The 18375-nt window shown below is 39.3% G+C and overlaps 1 protein-coding gene across 1 annotated transcript in view; it reads left to right on the top strand.

Moving 5' to 3' along the window:
• Ubxn7 (UBX domain protein 7) overlaps window positions 1–18375 on the top strand; it is a 59328-nt gene that overhangs the window by 22823 nt on the left and 18130 nt on the right. The window contains exons 3-5 of the mRNA XM_040750928.1: window positions 4423–4490; window positions 11849–11914; window positions 14383–14495. Of these exons, the coding sequence (XP_040606862.1) occupies window positions 4423–4490; window positions 11849–11914; window positions 14383–14495 (247 nt within the window). The remainder of the gene's footprint in view (window positions 1–4422; window positions 4491–11848; window positions 11915–14382; window positions 14496–18375) is intronic.

Genomic DNA, 18375 nt, shown 5'->3' with positions numbered 1-18375 from the left:
ATTTGCGGGAGCATATCTATATGTATTTGCTTTCTTGCTTAGTTACTTTTTTTTTTTTTTGATTGTGTCTGAAATAGTGGTTTTTGTTTTGAGGTAGGGTCTTACTGTATATTCCTGTCTGGCACGGAACTCACTGTGTAAACCAGACTGACCTCAAACTCACAGAGATCTGCCTGCCTCTGCTCCAGGTTCTGGGATTAAAGGTATACACCACCATGACTGGCACTTTGGCTTTTGTTTTTGTTTTACTGACTTTGACAGCATTTATGCATGCATGTGAAAGATAAATGAAACTCAGGGCTTCACCAATCCTGAGCAAGTACTCTGCCATTGAGTTAAATCCTAGCCCTGTAGCATTTAGTTTTTACCTTTTTAAAATAGGGTTTCATTGCTTTTTGTAAGCTAGTCTCAAACTCCTAAGCCCCAGAGAAAGTAGCCTTTTAAGTAGCAAGTGTTTTTCATAAATGAGTTATCTTTTCCTTAGTTGCTTACATCATGATTTGGATAGATTGTTTATATGCTAACTGGTGAATATTTAATAGTAGCTCTTAATTCCTTAATTAGTATTTCCCTTCCAATTCACCTTCTCTGTTTTTCTACTCATTGTAGTTAACATTGCCAAATATTTTTAGATATACAGTAATTGTCTTACCTTGTAGGGGTTTTTTTTTTTTTTTTAAGGTTTTGTGTGTGTGTGTGTGTGTGTGTGTTCTCGCTCTCATACCCATGTGTGTGTGGAGTGCTCATGGAGACCAGGAGAGTGTCAGATCCTTTGGAGCTAGAGTTACAGGTTTTGTGAATGGTGGCTCTTAACCTCATGATTGAGTCAGCAGCCCTTAACCACTGAGCCATCTCTTCATCCCCAAGACTATTAATTTATTTAACTGAGATATTTCATTGGATTGCAGTTGAGTGAGTAACTGTCACTGTGCAGTATGCCAATTAAAAAAAGGTTTACTTGGATAAAAGATGTATTTTAGCCAGATTGTGGTGGCACATGCCTTTAATCCCAGCACTCAAGAAGGCAGAGGCAAGCGTATCTCAGTGAGTTCGAGGCCAACCTGGTCTGTAGAGCAAGTGCCAGGACAGCTACACAGAGAAATCCTGTCTCAAAAAAGGGTTTTTTTTTTAAAGCTTGGCATGATAGTGCCCACTTGTGATCCTAACACTTGGGAGGTGGGGACAGGAATATCAAGAGTTCTCAGACAGCTTTGGCTACATAACAAGTTCAAGGCCTGCTTGGGTACATAATACCAGACTGCAAAAAAAGTTTTTTTGAAAAATCTTTTAAAGGTACTTAATGGGTCCCTCCTTTCCTTACCTACCCCATTGCACCCCCTTACTCTCCCTGAAATGGAGCCTTCCTTTGTTGCTGCTCCTGGCTGGACTCTTCGGGGTCAAGTGACTGCCTGCTTCAGCATTTGAAGTAGTGAGCACTATAGGCATGGATCACCAAAACCAACTGGCTTGTTTCTTTTTGATTAAAGTATTTACTAAACTTCCTTCTGTAGATACATTGTCTGTTCTTCAGATTATTGAAATTCTGCATATGAGCAGTGACCTATGTCCAATAGGAAAGAGCAGCTGGGTGTGGTGGCACATTTCTATAACCCTAGTATGTAGCAGGTGAGACTTCTCCCACTGAACCACCGATGGTTAATCCCAGCATTTGGAAGATTGAGACAGGAGACTCACAAGTTTGGGGCCAGCCTGGGTTATGTAGTAAGACTTGTAAACAAAAAGTAGGAAAGAATACTTAACATAATCTTGAATTATTCTTCAATCATTTGTCTTATTATAGATTTGTCTAACTGGTGGTTCTTTGATTATGGAATAGTCATTGGCAAATGAATATTCACAGTTTTTAAAAAATATAAAGTATGTCTTAGTATTCTAAATGTTAGATATGGAAATTCCAACTGTTAGGTATTAGAAAAAGTAGAGTCTTGTTAGATTTGATGGCATATGTTTATAATCCCAGCATCCTGTGCTGTATTTTGTTTTTATTTTTTTGAGTCAGGGTCTTATGTAGGTCCAACTGGCCTCAAACTTACCTGTCTTTGCCTCCTTGGTGCTGGGATTAAAGGCATGCATCAACATGCCCAGTGAAACCCCAACTCAGTTGTAAAGATTGAAGTTTGAGGCCAGCCTAGTTAGACCCTGGCTTAGAAATGGGCTCAAAAAAGTGTGTGTGGTGAGCAAGGGGTTTTGCAGGACATGAGATAGAACTCATTAGGCCTAATTTAAACCAATCTTTATATGTTTATAATTATCTTTCCCCCTATGTATGTATGTGGGTTGCCATATCACTTATGGGAAGATTGGCGGACAACTTGAGGCAGTCAGTTCTCTCCTTATAAGTGTTGGTTTTAGGGATCCAGTAAATTGGTCAGGCCTTGGTGGTAAGTGCCTTTACCCTATGAGTCATGTTACTGTCCCATATGCTTAGAAATCTTACAAGTTACTGTTATTTTCTATGACAACTAAGCCCCAAAATATTAAGTACTTCTAATATTTAGTTAATGACTTTAAATTGATTTTAAAGGTAACCTGCCATTCATTTTTTATTTTTTGTTTTCTTGAGACAAGGTCTCTGCATATTCTTTACTGTTCTGGAACTCACTAGGTAGGCCACATTGGCTTTGAATTTACAGCGATCCTCCTGTCTCTGTGTCTCCCAAGAACTGGTACTAAAGGCATGTGCCACAATGCCCAGATCCCAATTATTTGTATTTTTAAGATCTTCTAAATTTATTTTATGTCTAAAGATGTTTTGCCCTTGCATGTGTGTCTATGCACCATGTGTACCATGTGCATGCCTGGTGCCATGGATGCCAGAAGAGGGTGTTGGATTCCCTGGGAATGGAGTTACAGAAGGTTATGAGCTGCCATGTCAATGCTAGAAATCAAACTTAAGGTCATCTGTAAGAACAGCTAGCTAATGCTCTTAACCACTAAGTTATCAGCCTATTTATCAAAATGATTTACGTATCACCTTCCTAGAAAAAAAGGTTTATAAAAATAATTTTTAACTGAGTTATGAGTAATTATATTGAGTCTATGAGGATAAACTTTGGAAAGAATATTTTTTGTGTTTAATTTATTTTCAGCACTGGGGCTCAAACACAGTACCCTGCAGATATTAAGATATTAGGCTTCTGTTCTACTGCTGAGGTCTATCCCTTGCTGGGAATAAGCTTTAATTTAATAATTTATTTAAAATTTTTTATTACATCTCTCTCTCTCTCTCTCTCGTGTGTGTGTGTGTGTGTGTGTGTGTGTGTGTGTGTGTGTGTGTGTGTGTGTGTGTGTGAAGCATGTGGACGTTAGAGGACAAATTTGAAAATCAAGTTTTGTTTTTCTACCTTGTGCATTGAAATCAAATTCAGGTCATCAGACATGATGGGCAGGTATCTTTACCCACTGAGCCATCTTCCTAGCTGCAGAATCACCTTTTAAAGAATGTGCTAGAATAATGGTTTGATGGTAAAAGCACTGGTTGCTTTTCTTTTTTGTTTGTTTTGTTTTGTTGTTTTTTGTTTGTTTGTTTGTTTTTTTGTTTTTTTTTTTTTTGGTCTTTTGAGACAGGGTTTCTCGGTGGCTTTGGAGACTGTCCTAGGACTAGTTCTTGTCTCAAACTCACAGAGATCCGCCTGCCTCCTGACTGGTCTACAAGAGCTAGTTCCAGGACAGGTTCCAAAGCTACACAGGGAAACCCTGTCCCGAAAAAATGAATGAATGAATTAATTAATAAAATCTTGCCAGACAGTGGTGGTAGCACATGCCATTAATCCCAACACTCAGGAGACAGAGGCAGACAGATCAATGAATTCAAGCCAGCCTGGTCTCTAGAGCTAGTTACAGGACAGCCAAGGCTTATACAGTGAAATCCTATCTCAAAAATAGCCAAAAAGAAAAAGAAAAATCTCAAGAAAAGTAAGAGTTTATATTTTATTATATTTTATATATTTGTTTATATATCTTATATAGACAATTCCTTTTCTGTATAGTATAGTGGGATCTATTGAGTAAATAGTTTTAGGATTACACCTATGATAGCTTCTTCATAACATAAAATTTATTACCCATTTGTTGACAATCACTTTAATATATCCTTGTATTTTAATTATTATGAGATCCAGCTGTAATTATATTGATCCTAGTAAGCCTATATTTTCCAGTCATTTTTACTTGACTTTTTTTGTTCTTTCCTGTAAACCATTTTAGCTTTCTGTGCTATATATTTTATTCTACTTAATCTGTGTAGAAATCAATTACTTCTTTATTCTGAGTACTGTAGTTTCTTTAAAAAAAAGTGTTTGTTTCACTTGTTAATTTGAATGCATTCACAATTTAGAAGGAAAATAGGTGTCACAAAAACAGTTTTCATTTTGATATTTTTTGCACTTTTTTTTTTAACAGAGAAGAAGTTCGTGCCCCAATTCCTCAAAAGCAAGAAATATTAGTGGAGCCAGAACCTTTGTTTGGTGGTAAGTCTATTTGCTTAACTTTATTTGACTTTGTTGTTGTCTAGGATTTTAATAAAATGACCTGGAGATATAAGGCTTATTCAGAGATTGTTTCTCATTATAGAATCTGTTCTTATCTAAGCAGCATTCCTTAACAGAATAATAATGAGGAGGAGGAGGAAACTTACCAAAAAGAATTGCTGTCTCTTTTTTGTAAGGGAGGGTATCACTATAGCCTTAGGTGGCCTGGAACTCAGAGACTACCTGCTCTACATTGTACGTACCAAGATTAAAGATGTTTGGAACCATTGCCCTCTCCTCCCTAAATCCCTTTGGAATTGCTGCTGCATCTTAGGGAAACCAGTGTCATTATATTAAAAAGATCCTTAATTTTATGTTGTGTCTTCTTATGAATATACATATGACTAATAGATAGCTCAGTATACAGTTGACTTGTTACTCTTTATTGTTTTGTATGCCTTGCCTTCTCTCATTTTAATTTCTCCAAGTGCTGTTCTTGTTTTGGACAGAGGATAAAAGTAGTCCTTATTCCATGCCCCCCCCAAAATAGTTAGCAGTCTGGGTGAATTCAGAATATGCTGAAGTATGGGGTAGTTAATCAATTTTAAAGAATAGTAATAGTTTAATAAGCACCTACTTCCTTTTATGAAGCAAATATTTTTAGGTATTATTTTAAAAATAATGATGAGAGGCTGGAGAGATGGCTCAGAGGTTAAGAGCACTGGCTGCTCTTCCAGAGGACCTGAGTTCAATTCCCAGCACCCACATGGCAGCTCACAGCTGTCTGTAATTGCAGTTCCAGGGGAATCTGACATCTTCACAGCAGTGCACACAAAATAAAAATACATATTTTTAAAAAATGATGAATCTTACTGTGTTAGGGCAAACATGGTGAAATGTATGTTGTATTGAGAACACTAATACAGAAAAATGGTTTGAAACACGAGGATAAGAAACCTATGTTTTAAGTTTTGTAGAAAAATTAGGAGAGGGAAAGAGAAATAATTTTTAAATTTTTTATTTACTTATTTGAGACAGGGTCTCAGTGTGTGTCCTTGGCTGGTCTGGAGCTTGTTATATTCTTTAACTCACAGAGACCTGCTTGCGTTTGTCTCCTGAATTCTGGGATTAAAGATGTATGCCACTATGCCAGGCAAGAAGGGGAACTAATTTTTTAAAGGATTAAAAAGTTATCCATTAGGTGTCAATACTTCCTGCCTAGCATGTGTGAGGCACTAGGTTTAATCCCTAGCATTGATTGGAAAAACTCCATCTATATTGATCATAGACTTTTTCTTACCAGTATTCCCTAAACAAAAGAACAATCAATTAGAAAGCATTTACATTATATTAGATATAGTAAGTAATCTAGAGATAGTGTAAGTTATAAAGTACATTGAAAGATGTGCCCATTGAAGGATGTACCCATGAGTGCATGTGCATGCATGTGAAGACCAGAGGTTGGGATCATCCTCAGGTGCTCTTCTATCTTATTCATTGGGTCAGGGCTTCTGAGTTAAACCCAGCACTCCCCTATATGGTTGGTTTCCTAGCCAGTGTGCCCAGGGGATCCCATTTTTGCATTGTGTTGTGTGACAAAACTTTTCCTTAGGAAATGCAACACACAAGTTAACTTACCTCAGATAGGGAACCCACTGCATACCAAAGTATAGATACCATCAAAGTCCAACTTGGTGAACTAATGAGTTTATTGGGGTTACTTATAGGAATATGAGTGAGGGGGTTTCAAAGACAGCTGCATCACCAAAGCCCACCCCAGAACAGGTAACGGCTCACAAAGCTGGGAACCTGGAGCACACTGCATAGCCTGCAGGCAGTTCAACAGGTTAGACAGTGTCCTTTCCAAGTGACTCAGTTGGTCTAAACCTCTTCAAGGCAGCTCAGCTGATTTCTGATTCTTCCAAGACAGTGAATCTTATCTGAGAGTCTTCTTAGTTTTGATTGCTCTTTCAGGGAGTGGCCTAATGAATCTGGTCAGTTTCAGGGACTTGCTGAAGCTGTTTTGAAATGTTTACCTTCCTGCTTAAGGAGTTTCCTGCAGGTTGGAATGTTTTAATCTCTGAGGAAATTTATACAGCATCTTTCAAAGCTAGATTGTAGGTGAGTTGTTGTGTTAATTAGGGTTTCTATTGCTGTGAAGAGATACCATGACAACTTTTTTTTTTTTTTTTGGTTTTTCAAGACAGGGTTTCTCTGTGGCTTTGGAGGCTGTCCTGGAACTCGCTTGGTAGTCCAGGCTGGTCTCGAACTCACAGAGATCCGCCTGCCTCTGCCTCCCGAGTGCTGGGATTAAAGGCGTGCGCCACCAACGCCCGGCATTACCATGACAACTTTTAAAAAGAAAAATATTTAATTGGGTGGCTTACAGTTCAGAGGTTCAATACATTATCATCATGGTTGGTCATGGTGATGTGCAGGCAGACATGGTTCTGAAGAGGTAGATGAGAGATCTGTGTTTTGTGCAGGCAAGAGGAAGTGGTCTGTCTCACTGGGTGTGGCTTGAGCATATAAGACATCAAAACCCACCTTCACAGTGTAGCACTTCCTCCAACAAGACCACACCTATCCATCAAAGCCACACTGCCCAATATTGCCATTCCATTCGAGGGCCATTTTCTTTCAAACCACTGGAGATTTTACCTCAGTTCTGGGACTCAAGATTTAACTACTCAGGTCTGCACAGGAAGTGCTTTTGGTGCTAAGATGACATCCTATCATGAATATTCACCTATAGGTGTGGATACTGAGAGATGGGTATGTGTTAGACAGTGATAACATATGCGAGCTAGTTATTTTGAAAAGAGGACACTACTTTTTGTGGCAAGGCAGTATATGCCATAGTGAACACATGTGGTAGAAGTTCTTAGCAGCCGAGAAACAGAAATATGTAAAAGAGACCAGGGTCTCATGCCCTATTTAAGGGCATAACCCAAAGTGATCAAAGCTTCTTGTTAGGTCCCACTGCTCAAAGGTTCACTATCTCTTCATAGTGCTGTGGGGAGAACCAAGCCATTACCACAGGGCCTTTGGGATAACACCTGAGTCATAGGAAGAAGGCTTTCCTTCCAAGCTGTTGGATAGAGAGGATAGAGATGCTGTATCCTCAATACAAAGCAAGTCAAAGAGCCAAAGTCTGTCTGTGAGACTGCCATTGACAAGAATAGTGGATCTTATTGAGACAGAATATAAAAAGCCAATTAGATTTTAGCCTATTTTAAAAGATTGATCCATCCATCCATCCATCCATCCATCCATCCATCCATCCATCCATCCATCCATCCATCTCGGGACAGGGTTTCTCTGTATAGCCTTGATATCCTTAACTCACTCGGTAGGCCAGGCTGGCCTTGAACTGAGAGACCTGTCTGTCTTTGCCTCTGCCCCCTGAGTGCTAGGATTTAAGGTGTGTGTTCACTGCCAAGCTCAAGATTTATTATTTTTTTAAATTTTTAGTTGTGTGTTTGTATGTGTTTTCCTGGTGCTGATGTTACAGGTAGGAATGTGTATATGCATGTGTGTGCCTGTCCAAGGAGGCCAGAATTGGTCATTGAATCCCATGGAGCTGGAGTTAAAAATAGTTGTGAAATGACTGATGAGGCTGCTGGGAACTAAACTATTCTTCTTAACTGTTGAAGCAACTCTTCCAACCCCAATTTAGCACAACACTACTTAAATTTTGGTGTGGTATCAAAAAATATTCATATTTATTGTTTATCTAAAATGAATCATTTCTTTACTACCGTATTTCTGTGTGGGGCTGGATTTTAATATCTTCCTATACTTGAATTCAAATAAAGAAATAGATTTAAAATTATGCAGATGATATGAAAATCCCAGTTGTTTTACTCTAAAGCTAGATATTAGCAGAAATTTATGGAAATGCAAAAACAGTGTTGCTCTTCTCTCTAAATTGTTTTTCCCTGCTAGTCCTTGTATTCCACTATGATATAGGGCTTTCCTATGCATGGGGACTTCTTTTAGCTTTTTGTAGATTAGTCTCTTGGCCTTAATAAATAATATGCCTACCGAGTGGGCAGAAGGATGATTACAGAGGAATGGTGTTTGCTTATGGTAACTGGTTTGCAAGAGCCAGGGTGCACTTAGAGAAAAAGCCCTAGGACAGGAAGTATTTTGGCTTGAAAAGAAGCTCTTAGTGAAGGTATGATAAATGAGGAGGGAGCAGGGGATGAGCCCAAGAAATAGTAGAAGCTGGATAGAGGACTAGCAAAAGTAGTAGTAAATCACCAAAGTGGTGAGGCGCCTCGTAAAAGGGAGACCAGAGGTGATATGAGATATGGTGGAATATCAGCTGGCTGCTGTTGGTGGGTTAGAAGTAGAATAGTCCCCCATACTGTGTGCTCTTCTATGTCTAGTTCTATAACATACTTGCTTTGTCAACTGTTAGGGTTAAAAACTGTCAGAAGAATAGGTGTGTGACTCAGCATATAAACTTGCTTGCTATGAAAGCCTGGTGACCTGAGTTCCATCTCTGGAACAAGGCCTGGTTGAAGGAGAGAACCAACTCCTGAAAGTGGACACATGGACTATGGCAAGCACATACACAATAAAACAAAATACACACTATGATATAGTTTTCAGAAGACATTATTTGGAGGCTAGGTATGGTAGTACATGACTGTGCTTAGAAGGCTGAGGTAGTAGTAGATTTTGGGGTCCAGGCTAGCCTGGGCTAGGTACAAGACCTGTCTAAACAAACCAAAGCAACAGCAAAGGCACTGAGCCTAAAGTATTCCTGCTACAAACATACATTTTAAATAGAAACTCTTGATTAAAAGTAGTTTGAAGATTGAAAAGAATCACAGTCCCCCCCCCTTTTTTTTTTAAACAGGGAAAGGGGAGCAAAATGAAAAAGATCAGGCTTAAATTTTTTAAAATTTGGGTTAACTATTTAAAAGTTTAATACCAGCCTTTTAAAATAGTCTCTTTTCCTGAAGGTAATTGTGATTCTTTTGTTTTTGAAACAGTCTTTGTAGTTCAACCTTTAACTACTATGTAGCCCGTTATGACTTTCAACCTCCTATTCCTACTGGGATTCCAGGCGTGTAGCACTGTGCCTGGCATATCATTATGATAGTTTAGCACAAATATTGCTGTTTGTATGTGCTTATGACATTTAAATATGATGTAAATGATAAAGTTCATTTTTCTTCAGTTTTTGTTTGTTTTTTGCTACACTGCCTTGTGTGGCCAGCTTAGGTTGGCTTTGAACTCATGTAGTCAAAGATGACTTTAAATTTCTGCTATGATTATAGGCATGTATCATCACACCAGGACTGTAAGTTCTGGGGATTGAATCCAGGGCTTCATGCTTGCTGGGCAATCACTGCCTGCTGACTTTTACTGTTAGTGCCGAGTTTTTAAGTTTTGGTTTTGATTTTGAGAGAGAGTTTCTCTCTATAACCTTGGCTGTCCTGAAACTTGCTCTGTAGACCAGGGTGTCTATCTGCCTCTGCTTCCTGAGCACTGGGATTAAAAGTTTCTGCTACCACCAGCCAGCTAATTTGTTGTAAAAATAGAAATAATTATCCGAAGTAATGAAAAGCATAGTCTGTAGAAAGATGTTTTGATGTGGAATAACAGGCTTTTGGACTCTCTATCTTATCTTCTAATCATTATTAATGTGGGCCATTGTTTTGGTTACATGTTGGTCAGGCTCACCATATATAAACCAATTTAAATGGTTACACTGAAAAAAAATAATTAAAATCTTCTCTTTCAGTTGGCCATGCCTTTAAATTCCAGCTCTTAGGCAGACTGATCTGGTGGTCAGCCTAGTCTGCATAGTGAGGTCCAGGACAGCCACGGCTGTGTAGAGAGACCCTGTCTCAAAAAGAAAAACAATGTCAACAAAACCCTATTTTCTATCATGTGCATGAGTAATTTAACTTTGAGAACATTTTTCTAAAAGAAGGTAACATTTCACTTAATACATTCTAAATTTTATGTAAAATATTTACAAATTGGATATAGACTCTCTACAAGGGTAGCAGAAGAACTTTGTCCTATGTAATCATAGGAACACTTCAGAAATTTACAGTGTATTTTTGGTGTTTATGATTGTACATGTGCATCCACTAAGACAGAATTCTTAAATCCTAGGGCTTAGACCTTACACAAGGGCCGGGGCTGTAGGTAGGTAGGGCACTTACCTAGCATTTTCCCTCCCAAGACATGGTCTCAATATATATCTACAAAGTATGCTTTTCATTTTTGAGATAAGGGGGTCTTGCTTTGTAGTTCATGCTAGTCTAGAACTTGCAGTGATCCTCATGCTCCAGGTACTGGGTTACAAGGGTGCTGCTACTACACAGGGTCTTGATTTCAAAGTGTGTGTGTGTGTGTGTGTGTGTGTGTGTGTGTGTGTGTGTGTGTGTGTGTGTGTGTAAGTATCTTCACTTTTTATTTTTCCAAGTGTTTTTTTGTCTTTCAAGACAGGGTTTTTCTGTGTAGTTCTGGTGTCTTGGAATTTAGTAATCCATTTTTATTATTTATTTACTTATTTGTTTTGGTTTTTCGAGACAGGTTTCTTTGTGTAACAGTTCCAGGTGTCCCTGAACTCCCCTTGTAGACCAGGCTGGCCTGCCTCCCAAGTGCTGGGATTAAAGGCATGCACCACCACTGCCCTGCTTTATTTTAATTTTTGTGTGCATTGGCATTCTTGCTTTCATGTATGCCTGTGTGAGGATGTCAGATTCCCTGAAACTGGAGTCACAAGACAATTATAAGCTGCTGTGTGGGTGCTGGGAATTGAGTGCAGTCCTTTGGAAGAGCAACCAGTGTTCTAAGCCATCTCTCCATCTCTTCTCTTTACCTTTTGGTTTTTTGATACAGGGTTTCTCTGTGTAGCTTTGGAACCTATCCTGGTACTTGCTCTGTAGACCAGGCTGGCCTTGAACTCACAGATCTGCCTGCCTCTGCCTCCTGAGTGCTGGGATTAAAGGCATGCTCCACCACCCCTCCCACTTCTTTAATTTTTTTTCTCCCTGAGAGAAGGCACTATTAAGAATATGAGCATTTTAAAATACATATGGGGCTGGAGAGATGGCTCAGTGGTTAAGAGCACTGACTACTTTTTGAAAGGACATAGGTTCAATTCCCAGCACCCATGTCACATAGTGGCTGATGTCTATAACTCCAGATTGTGGGCATTTGATACTCTCTTCTGGGTACAAGGTGCACAAATTTACATTGTAGAGAGAATATGTGTACACATAAAAGAAAACAAAATAAGAAATGCTTATATAAGAAGTTTCTTTAGAGTTTTCAAAATTAATGTTTTTGTTTTTTTTATAACCAGTTCTGTTTTTCTTCTACAGCCCCTAAAAGACGAAGGCCTGCACGTTCGATATTTGATGGTTTCCGAGATTTTCAAACTGAAACTAGTAGGTATTTGTGAACTAGTCTGTCAACTCCCTCTTTCATTTCTTTTCTGTTAAAAAGAAAAAGGTGATTAGTATTAATCCTAATTACATAGAGGGTGCACACTATGTTTAAAAAGTGAAAGTATAGTGACATCAAGATTTTGGGTAAAGATACTGGCTATGAAGCCTGAATGTGATCCCCAGGGCCCTCGTGGTGAAAAGAGGGAAACTGACTCCTGCGTGTTGTCCCTGATTCCACATGTGTACCTTGATACACACATATATACACACACTGTGTTAGGGTTACTATTGCTATGAGGAAACACCATGGCCAAAAGCAACTTGCGAAGGAAGGGTTTCATTTGGCTCTTTTTTCATGTCATAGTGTAAAGGGAAGCCTTCCCGCCAGCCTGGTTCCAGAGCTGCATCAGTCCCAAATAAACACACAGGAGGCTATATTAATTATGAAGCTGTTGGCCTTGCTTGTTTCTTACTGGCTAGCTCTGACTTAAGTAATTACCCCATAATTGTTAATCTAAGCATTTCTCTTACCGGAGAATAGTTCCGGGCTTCCTACCCCATGGTGTTACATCTTGACTCTCTGTGTTTCTCCTACCCAGAGTCCTCCTGGATTCCTAGTCCCACCTATCTTGGTTGTCTATTGGCCAACAGTGCTTTATTGACATATACACAGGACTTCCCCCATCATCATAGTCCATGATTGAAGGAAGTAAGGACAAGGACTCAAAAGGGTAGGAACCTGGAGACAGGAGCTGATGCAGAGACCATGGAGGAGTGCTGCTTACTGGCTTGTTCCTCGTGGCTTGTTCAGCCTGCTTTCTTATAGAACCCACACCACCAGCCCATGGAAGGCATCACCCACAATGGGTTGAACCCTCCCCCATCAATTATTAACTAAGAAAATGCCCTAAAGCAAGCAGTGTTTCTCAACATGTGGGTCACAACTGATTTGGGGTGAGGGGGGAGTAAAATGATCCTTTCACCAGGGTTACATATCAGATAGCCTGCATATCAGATATTTGCATTACAATTCATAACAATAGCAAATGCAATTATGAAGTAGTGATGAAAATACTTTTATGATTTGGGGTCACCATAACATGAGGGACTGTATTTAAAGTTCGTAGCATTAGGAACGTTGAGAATCACTGCCCTATATAGGCTTGCCTGTAACCAGCCTAGTGTTAATGGAGTCATTTATTTAATTGAGTCTCCTTCCTCTTCAACTTGTCAAGTTGACATAAAACTAGTCAGCACAGTTCATACCTTTCTGTGGCACAGCTCAGAAGTTTGTTGACCTCATACTTTTAAAGATTCTAAAGAAAGGACAATTTTTACTTGTTTATTTGTTGGGGGTGATCTATAAGCCATGATGTATGTGTATCCTCTAACAAGAGGACAGCTTATTGGAGTTGATTCTCTCCTACTATATGGGCTGTGGGGATTGAACTCCAGCCATCAGGTTTGGCAGCTGGCTTAGGACAGTTATTTTTAGATAATACTTGAAAAATGCTGCTTGGTCTGTGTCTAGTTTTGTAACTTACTTATCTGTGCCCCTTCAAGGCACAAATAGGTCCTGTAACTTTGGAAAAAGTTGAAAGAGAAGACTTAAGTTACCAGAGAAATCTGTGCTCTTCTAGTAGATGGAGACAGCAGTGTCCATAACCTCTACTGCAGGAGTCTAAAGACTGGGAGCTAACTGCAATAGATGGGCTAGGATCACTTCCAATGCTAGAGGAATGATTCTGAAAGCTTTCTTCTGTGTTGCGTATGAATATGCAAAACAGGGCCTTGAATATTCTAAGCAAGCAAGCATTCTACTCCCCAGGTGTATTCTCTTCTCAAGGTGAATTCATTTTTGTTTTGTTTCTTTTAATGATGCTGGGGACTAAACGAGGGTCCTGTATATATTTGATAGGTTCTGAGGTAGATCCTAGCTGGACACTAAATTGTCCAGATTGGAGTAGCTCATTCTGTGGCTCAGGTTGGCCTTGAACCTTCATCTTCTTTTTTGTTTTTGTTTTTTGGGACAGGGTTTTTTCTGTGTAGCCTTGGCTGTCCAGGAACTCACTCTGTAGATCAGCCTGGCCTTGAACTCACAGAGATCTGCCTGTCTCTGTTCCTGGGTGCTGGGATTAAAGGTGTGTGCCACCACATCTGCATGAACCTTCATCTTCTTGTGTTAGCCTTCTAAGTAGTTTTGATTGTAAGTCTGCACCATCAGGCCTGGCGCAGCATGACTATTTGCAGCTAATTTAATTTTCTATTTTTATTCTTGGCTAGAGAATAACCACCAGATCCTAAAATGTTTTTTGCCCCCTTTGTAATTTTTTTTTAGTCATTAGCATTTTGTATTTGAAGTTAAGCATATTGTTCATTTTTTCATTCAATATAAGACCTTTTGTTTATTATTTAATTTATTTTCATTTTAGGGATAATTAAAATTTTTCTATCTGTCTGTATTTCAGTTAGGCAAGAACAGGAATTAAGAAATGGAGGAGCAATAGACAAGAAACTAACAACCCTTGCAGATCTGTTCCGGCCCCCAATCGACTTGATGCACAAAGGCAGCTTTGAAACAGTAAGTTGTTGGAGATTCTGTATGAAATGGTTTACAATTTTAGTGTCTTTTTTTTTTTTGTTTTCCTTTTTTGGAGACAGGGTCTGATCATGTGGCATGGGCATATTATATGGACAATGCTGACTTCAGAATCACAGAGGCAAGTCTACCTTTGCCTCCTCTGTATGCCACCATGATGTAGACAGAGGTTCTGTTCCACTTGGTCCTACAGCCATTTAGTCCCAAATAAACACATAGAGACTTATAATGATTAGAAACTATTTGGTCAGTGGCTCAGGCTTCTTATTGGCTAGCTCTCTCTTAATTATTAACCCATTTCTGTTAAACTGTGTATTGCCATGAGGCTGTGGCTTACCTGTAATGCTCCAGCATGTTACTCCTTTTGGCTGCTACATGGTGTCTCCCTGGCAGCTTCTCCCTCCTCTCCCCAGCATTCTCCTGGTCTGGTTGCCCTGCCTATGCTTTCTGCCTGGCTACTGGCCAATCAGTGTTTTATTCATCAATCAATAAGAGAAACATATATACAGAAGGATATCCCCCATCATCACCATGCCTTTTATTTTTTTTATTTTATTTTTATCCAGTATATAGAGAATTGTTATCTACTTCTGTATAATATACTTGAGGGTTACACTGACTTATATTTAATTGGCAGTAAATGAAGAATATATTTAACAACAGTGTATGAGATTATTTTATGGATTAGCCTTGTGTGGCATCACTGTAGAATCTTTACCACTTTGAAAGCTTCTTTTTAAAAACTTAGTATCTTTTTCTACTGCTGGGTATGTGGTGTTATGTTTATTAACCATTTATGAATTCCTTGTATTTATCTTTTCCCTATATTATAGTTGTCCCCTTATCTACAGTTTCACTTAGGCTTAATTTACATGAAATTGAAAAACATTAAATGGAAAGTTCCAGAAATAAAAGTTGATATGTTTTAAGTTATGTACTGTTCTAAGTAGCATGATGAAATCTTGCCATCCACTTGGTACAATATATATATATATAAAATGTGTGTGTGTGTGTGTTATCTATTATGTACCTATTTAGCATTTAGTTAACTGATGTGGGATAATATTAGTTGACCACCTTGCGGGGAGTTGGGGGTGTGAGGGAGAGGGTGGTCCACACCTAGCACTAGGGAGGCAGAGGCAGGCAGATCTCTGAGTTCAAGGCCAGCCTGGTCTACAGAGTGAGTTCCAAGACAGTCTCCAAAACAATACAGAGAAACCCTGTCTTGGTAAAATAAAAACAAAAATGTTGATCAACTTGCAATGTCTTCATTTTATTTATTTCGTGTTTTGGTTTTGAGACAGGGTCTCACTGTACAGCTCTGGCTGTTCTGGAACTCACCATGTAGACCAGCATGGCCTGGAACTCACAGAGATCCACCAGCCTCTGAGATTAAAGGTGTGCGCCACCATTTCCAACTCAGTTTGTAGTTTCTTAATGCTTGTATTTAAATAACTCATTTTCCTTAATTGTACATCACAAGCAAACTATAAAGTGTTTCCTTTAAGTAAAACGGTGATACTTCCTGGTCTATAGTAAGAATGAATTATCTGTGAAATTATGAAGAAGAAAAATATTTTGTACTAGTTTTGCTGTCATATCTGATGTTGTAAAAGTTTGGTCTCAGTGTGGCAGTGCTTAGTTAGAGTGGACAATACATTAAATTTGTGTATATTTGTTGTTATTTGTGGTTTCAGACATATACTGGAGATACTGGAAATATGTCTGAATCACAGAATATATCCTATACCCTCCCCCCCAGTTCTTCCTAGCTTTATCTTCCCTAAACCTGAAGGAAAAATTGCTAGTACAGGTTTACTTGTCTGCTAACTTTTAAGCATAGCAAGGGAAATTATGTTCCCTTCTTACCACCATGAGAATGACTATCATTGAGAAAACAGCATAGGAGCTGGAGAGATAGATGGCGTAGTGCTTAAGATTATGTGCTGTTGATCTGGACCCCCCAAATGTGAGTGTCAGCGAGAAGGCCTGGGCAACCTATGGGGCCCTGAGCTGTGGATCAGTGTCTATCCCTGGTATACAAACTGTCTTCATGTGCCTATAGCACAAAGAGAGATGCTCTCTCAGCCTGGACTCTTAGGGGAGTGCCTTGACCCTACCAAGAGTAAAATGACAGACTCTAGATATCCCCTATGTGGAAGGATTTGGCAATAAGGTGGGAGGGAGGGGGGGAAGGGGAGTGCGGGAAGAGGAGAGGGAGAGGGAACTGGGATTGACATGTAAAACAAGCTATTTAAAATTAAAATAAAAAATGAAAAAAAAAAAAGATTATGTGCTGTTCTTGCAGAGGATCTGGTTTCAGTTCCCAGCACACATGGTGGCTTGCAACTGTAGTTCTGATCCCTCTTCTGGTCTCTAGAGATACAGACATGCACTGAAACACATAAAATAAATAAATCTTTTAGAACAAACAAAAGTTAAAACAAAACTATCACATTTTCAAGATAACTTGGAATTTCCAGAGAGGATTTGCTAAGTGTAAGACTGTTGCTGAATGTGGGCAGCACCATTTCTTTTAGGTAGGGTTCCAGCAGCCAAATGAAAGCCAACATTATTCTATTCTTTGTCTGCTTTATGTACTAATTGGTGCCGAAAGGCCTAGATTAAGCTCCCTGGAGAGCTGGAGTCTGATGATGGCAATGGTCACATGTGTACAGTGAGGAAGAAGGGATTTGCAGGTGTGTAATACTAACTTCCTCCGATTTTCATTCATCCAGTGTCTGGTGTTAGCCAGCTTCTAGTGGACATTTCTTCCCAGCACTGTCCTAAAGATCTGTGATCCCTAAAGTTCAGTTTCACCAGTCTTGATTTCTCCTAATCCACTCAAGTTGACAGCTATCACAAGGATTATCTATATGCAAAACAATAATGTATAAGTACTAAAAACTCTAGATGTCGTTTTAAAATGTATTATTTATGTGTATATGTGTGCACATGCATGAAGTTGCCCCTAGAGGCCAGAAATGGCATCAGATCCTCTGGAGATGTGAGCCACTGGGGATAGGTGCTGGGAACCAAACTCCATTTCTGTGCAAGAGTATGAAGTACTTTTAACTTCTGAGCCATATCTCTAACCTCTAGATAATATTTCTTTTTAATTTTCATTAATTATTTGGTAATTTATTTTTTCATTTTTGGCAGCAGAGACAAGGTCTCCTTATTTAGCCTAACTGTCCTGGTAGACCAGGCTGGCTCTGAACTCAGAACTCCAGCTGTCTCTGCCTACCCAGTGCTGGGATTAAAGGTGTGCACCACCCATATCCTATTAGAATTTGTTACAGGATATTTTAATCATATTCATTCCCTATTCCTCTAGCTCCTCCCAGATTCACATCCCTGACCCAGGTACTCCCTCCCAACTTTTGTACCCCCTGTCTCTGTCTTATACTGATGGTCCAGGGGGCATCCACTGGAGCAGTTACTTTCCCAGGAATGACACTCTTACCCTCCCTGCCCCAGAAGCCATCATCTGTCAGTAGTTCCTCAGTTGGGTGTGGGGGTTCGTGTCCTTTTCTCCATACTGCATGCTAGAATGTTGACTGGCTCGATTTTGTATAGGCCTTGTGTGGGCACTCAGAGTTGCTATGGACTTTTGAGTCCTGTCATATGGTTCAAAAGATATGTTGCAATCTGGTTTCTCTCCAATTTCTGACTCTTCAAATTCTTCACCCTCTCTTTCATGATGGTTTCTGAACCTGGAGCTAGGAAAAACAGTGCACTTGGACCAGTTGTGAGTTTATCCATTGACTACACTGTTCTCTGTACAAAGAAGTGATGAATCATCAATGTCAGTTTTGTAAAAGAATGCTTAGTATTTACTTGGAAAAGACAGCACCTGAAT

This window comes from Mesocricetus auratus, unplaced genomic scaffold, assembly GCF_017639785.1.
Source record: "Mesocricetus auratus isolate SY011 unplaced genomic scaffold, BCM_Maur_2.0 Super-Scaffold_100008, whole genome shotgun sequence".
Taxonomy (NCBI): Eukaryota; Metazoa; Chordata; class Mammalia; order Rodentia; family Cricetidae; genus Mesocricetus; species Mesocricetus auratus.
The sequence above is the reverse complement of the archived record's forward strand: the minus strand, read 5'-3'. Positions and strand labels throughout refer to the sequence as shown.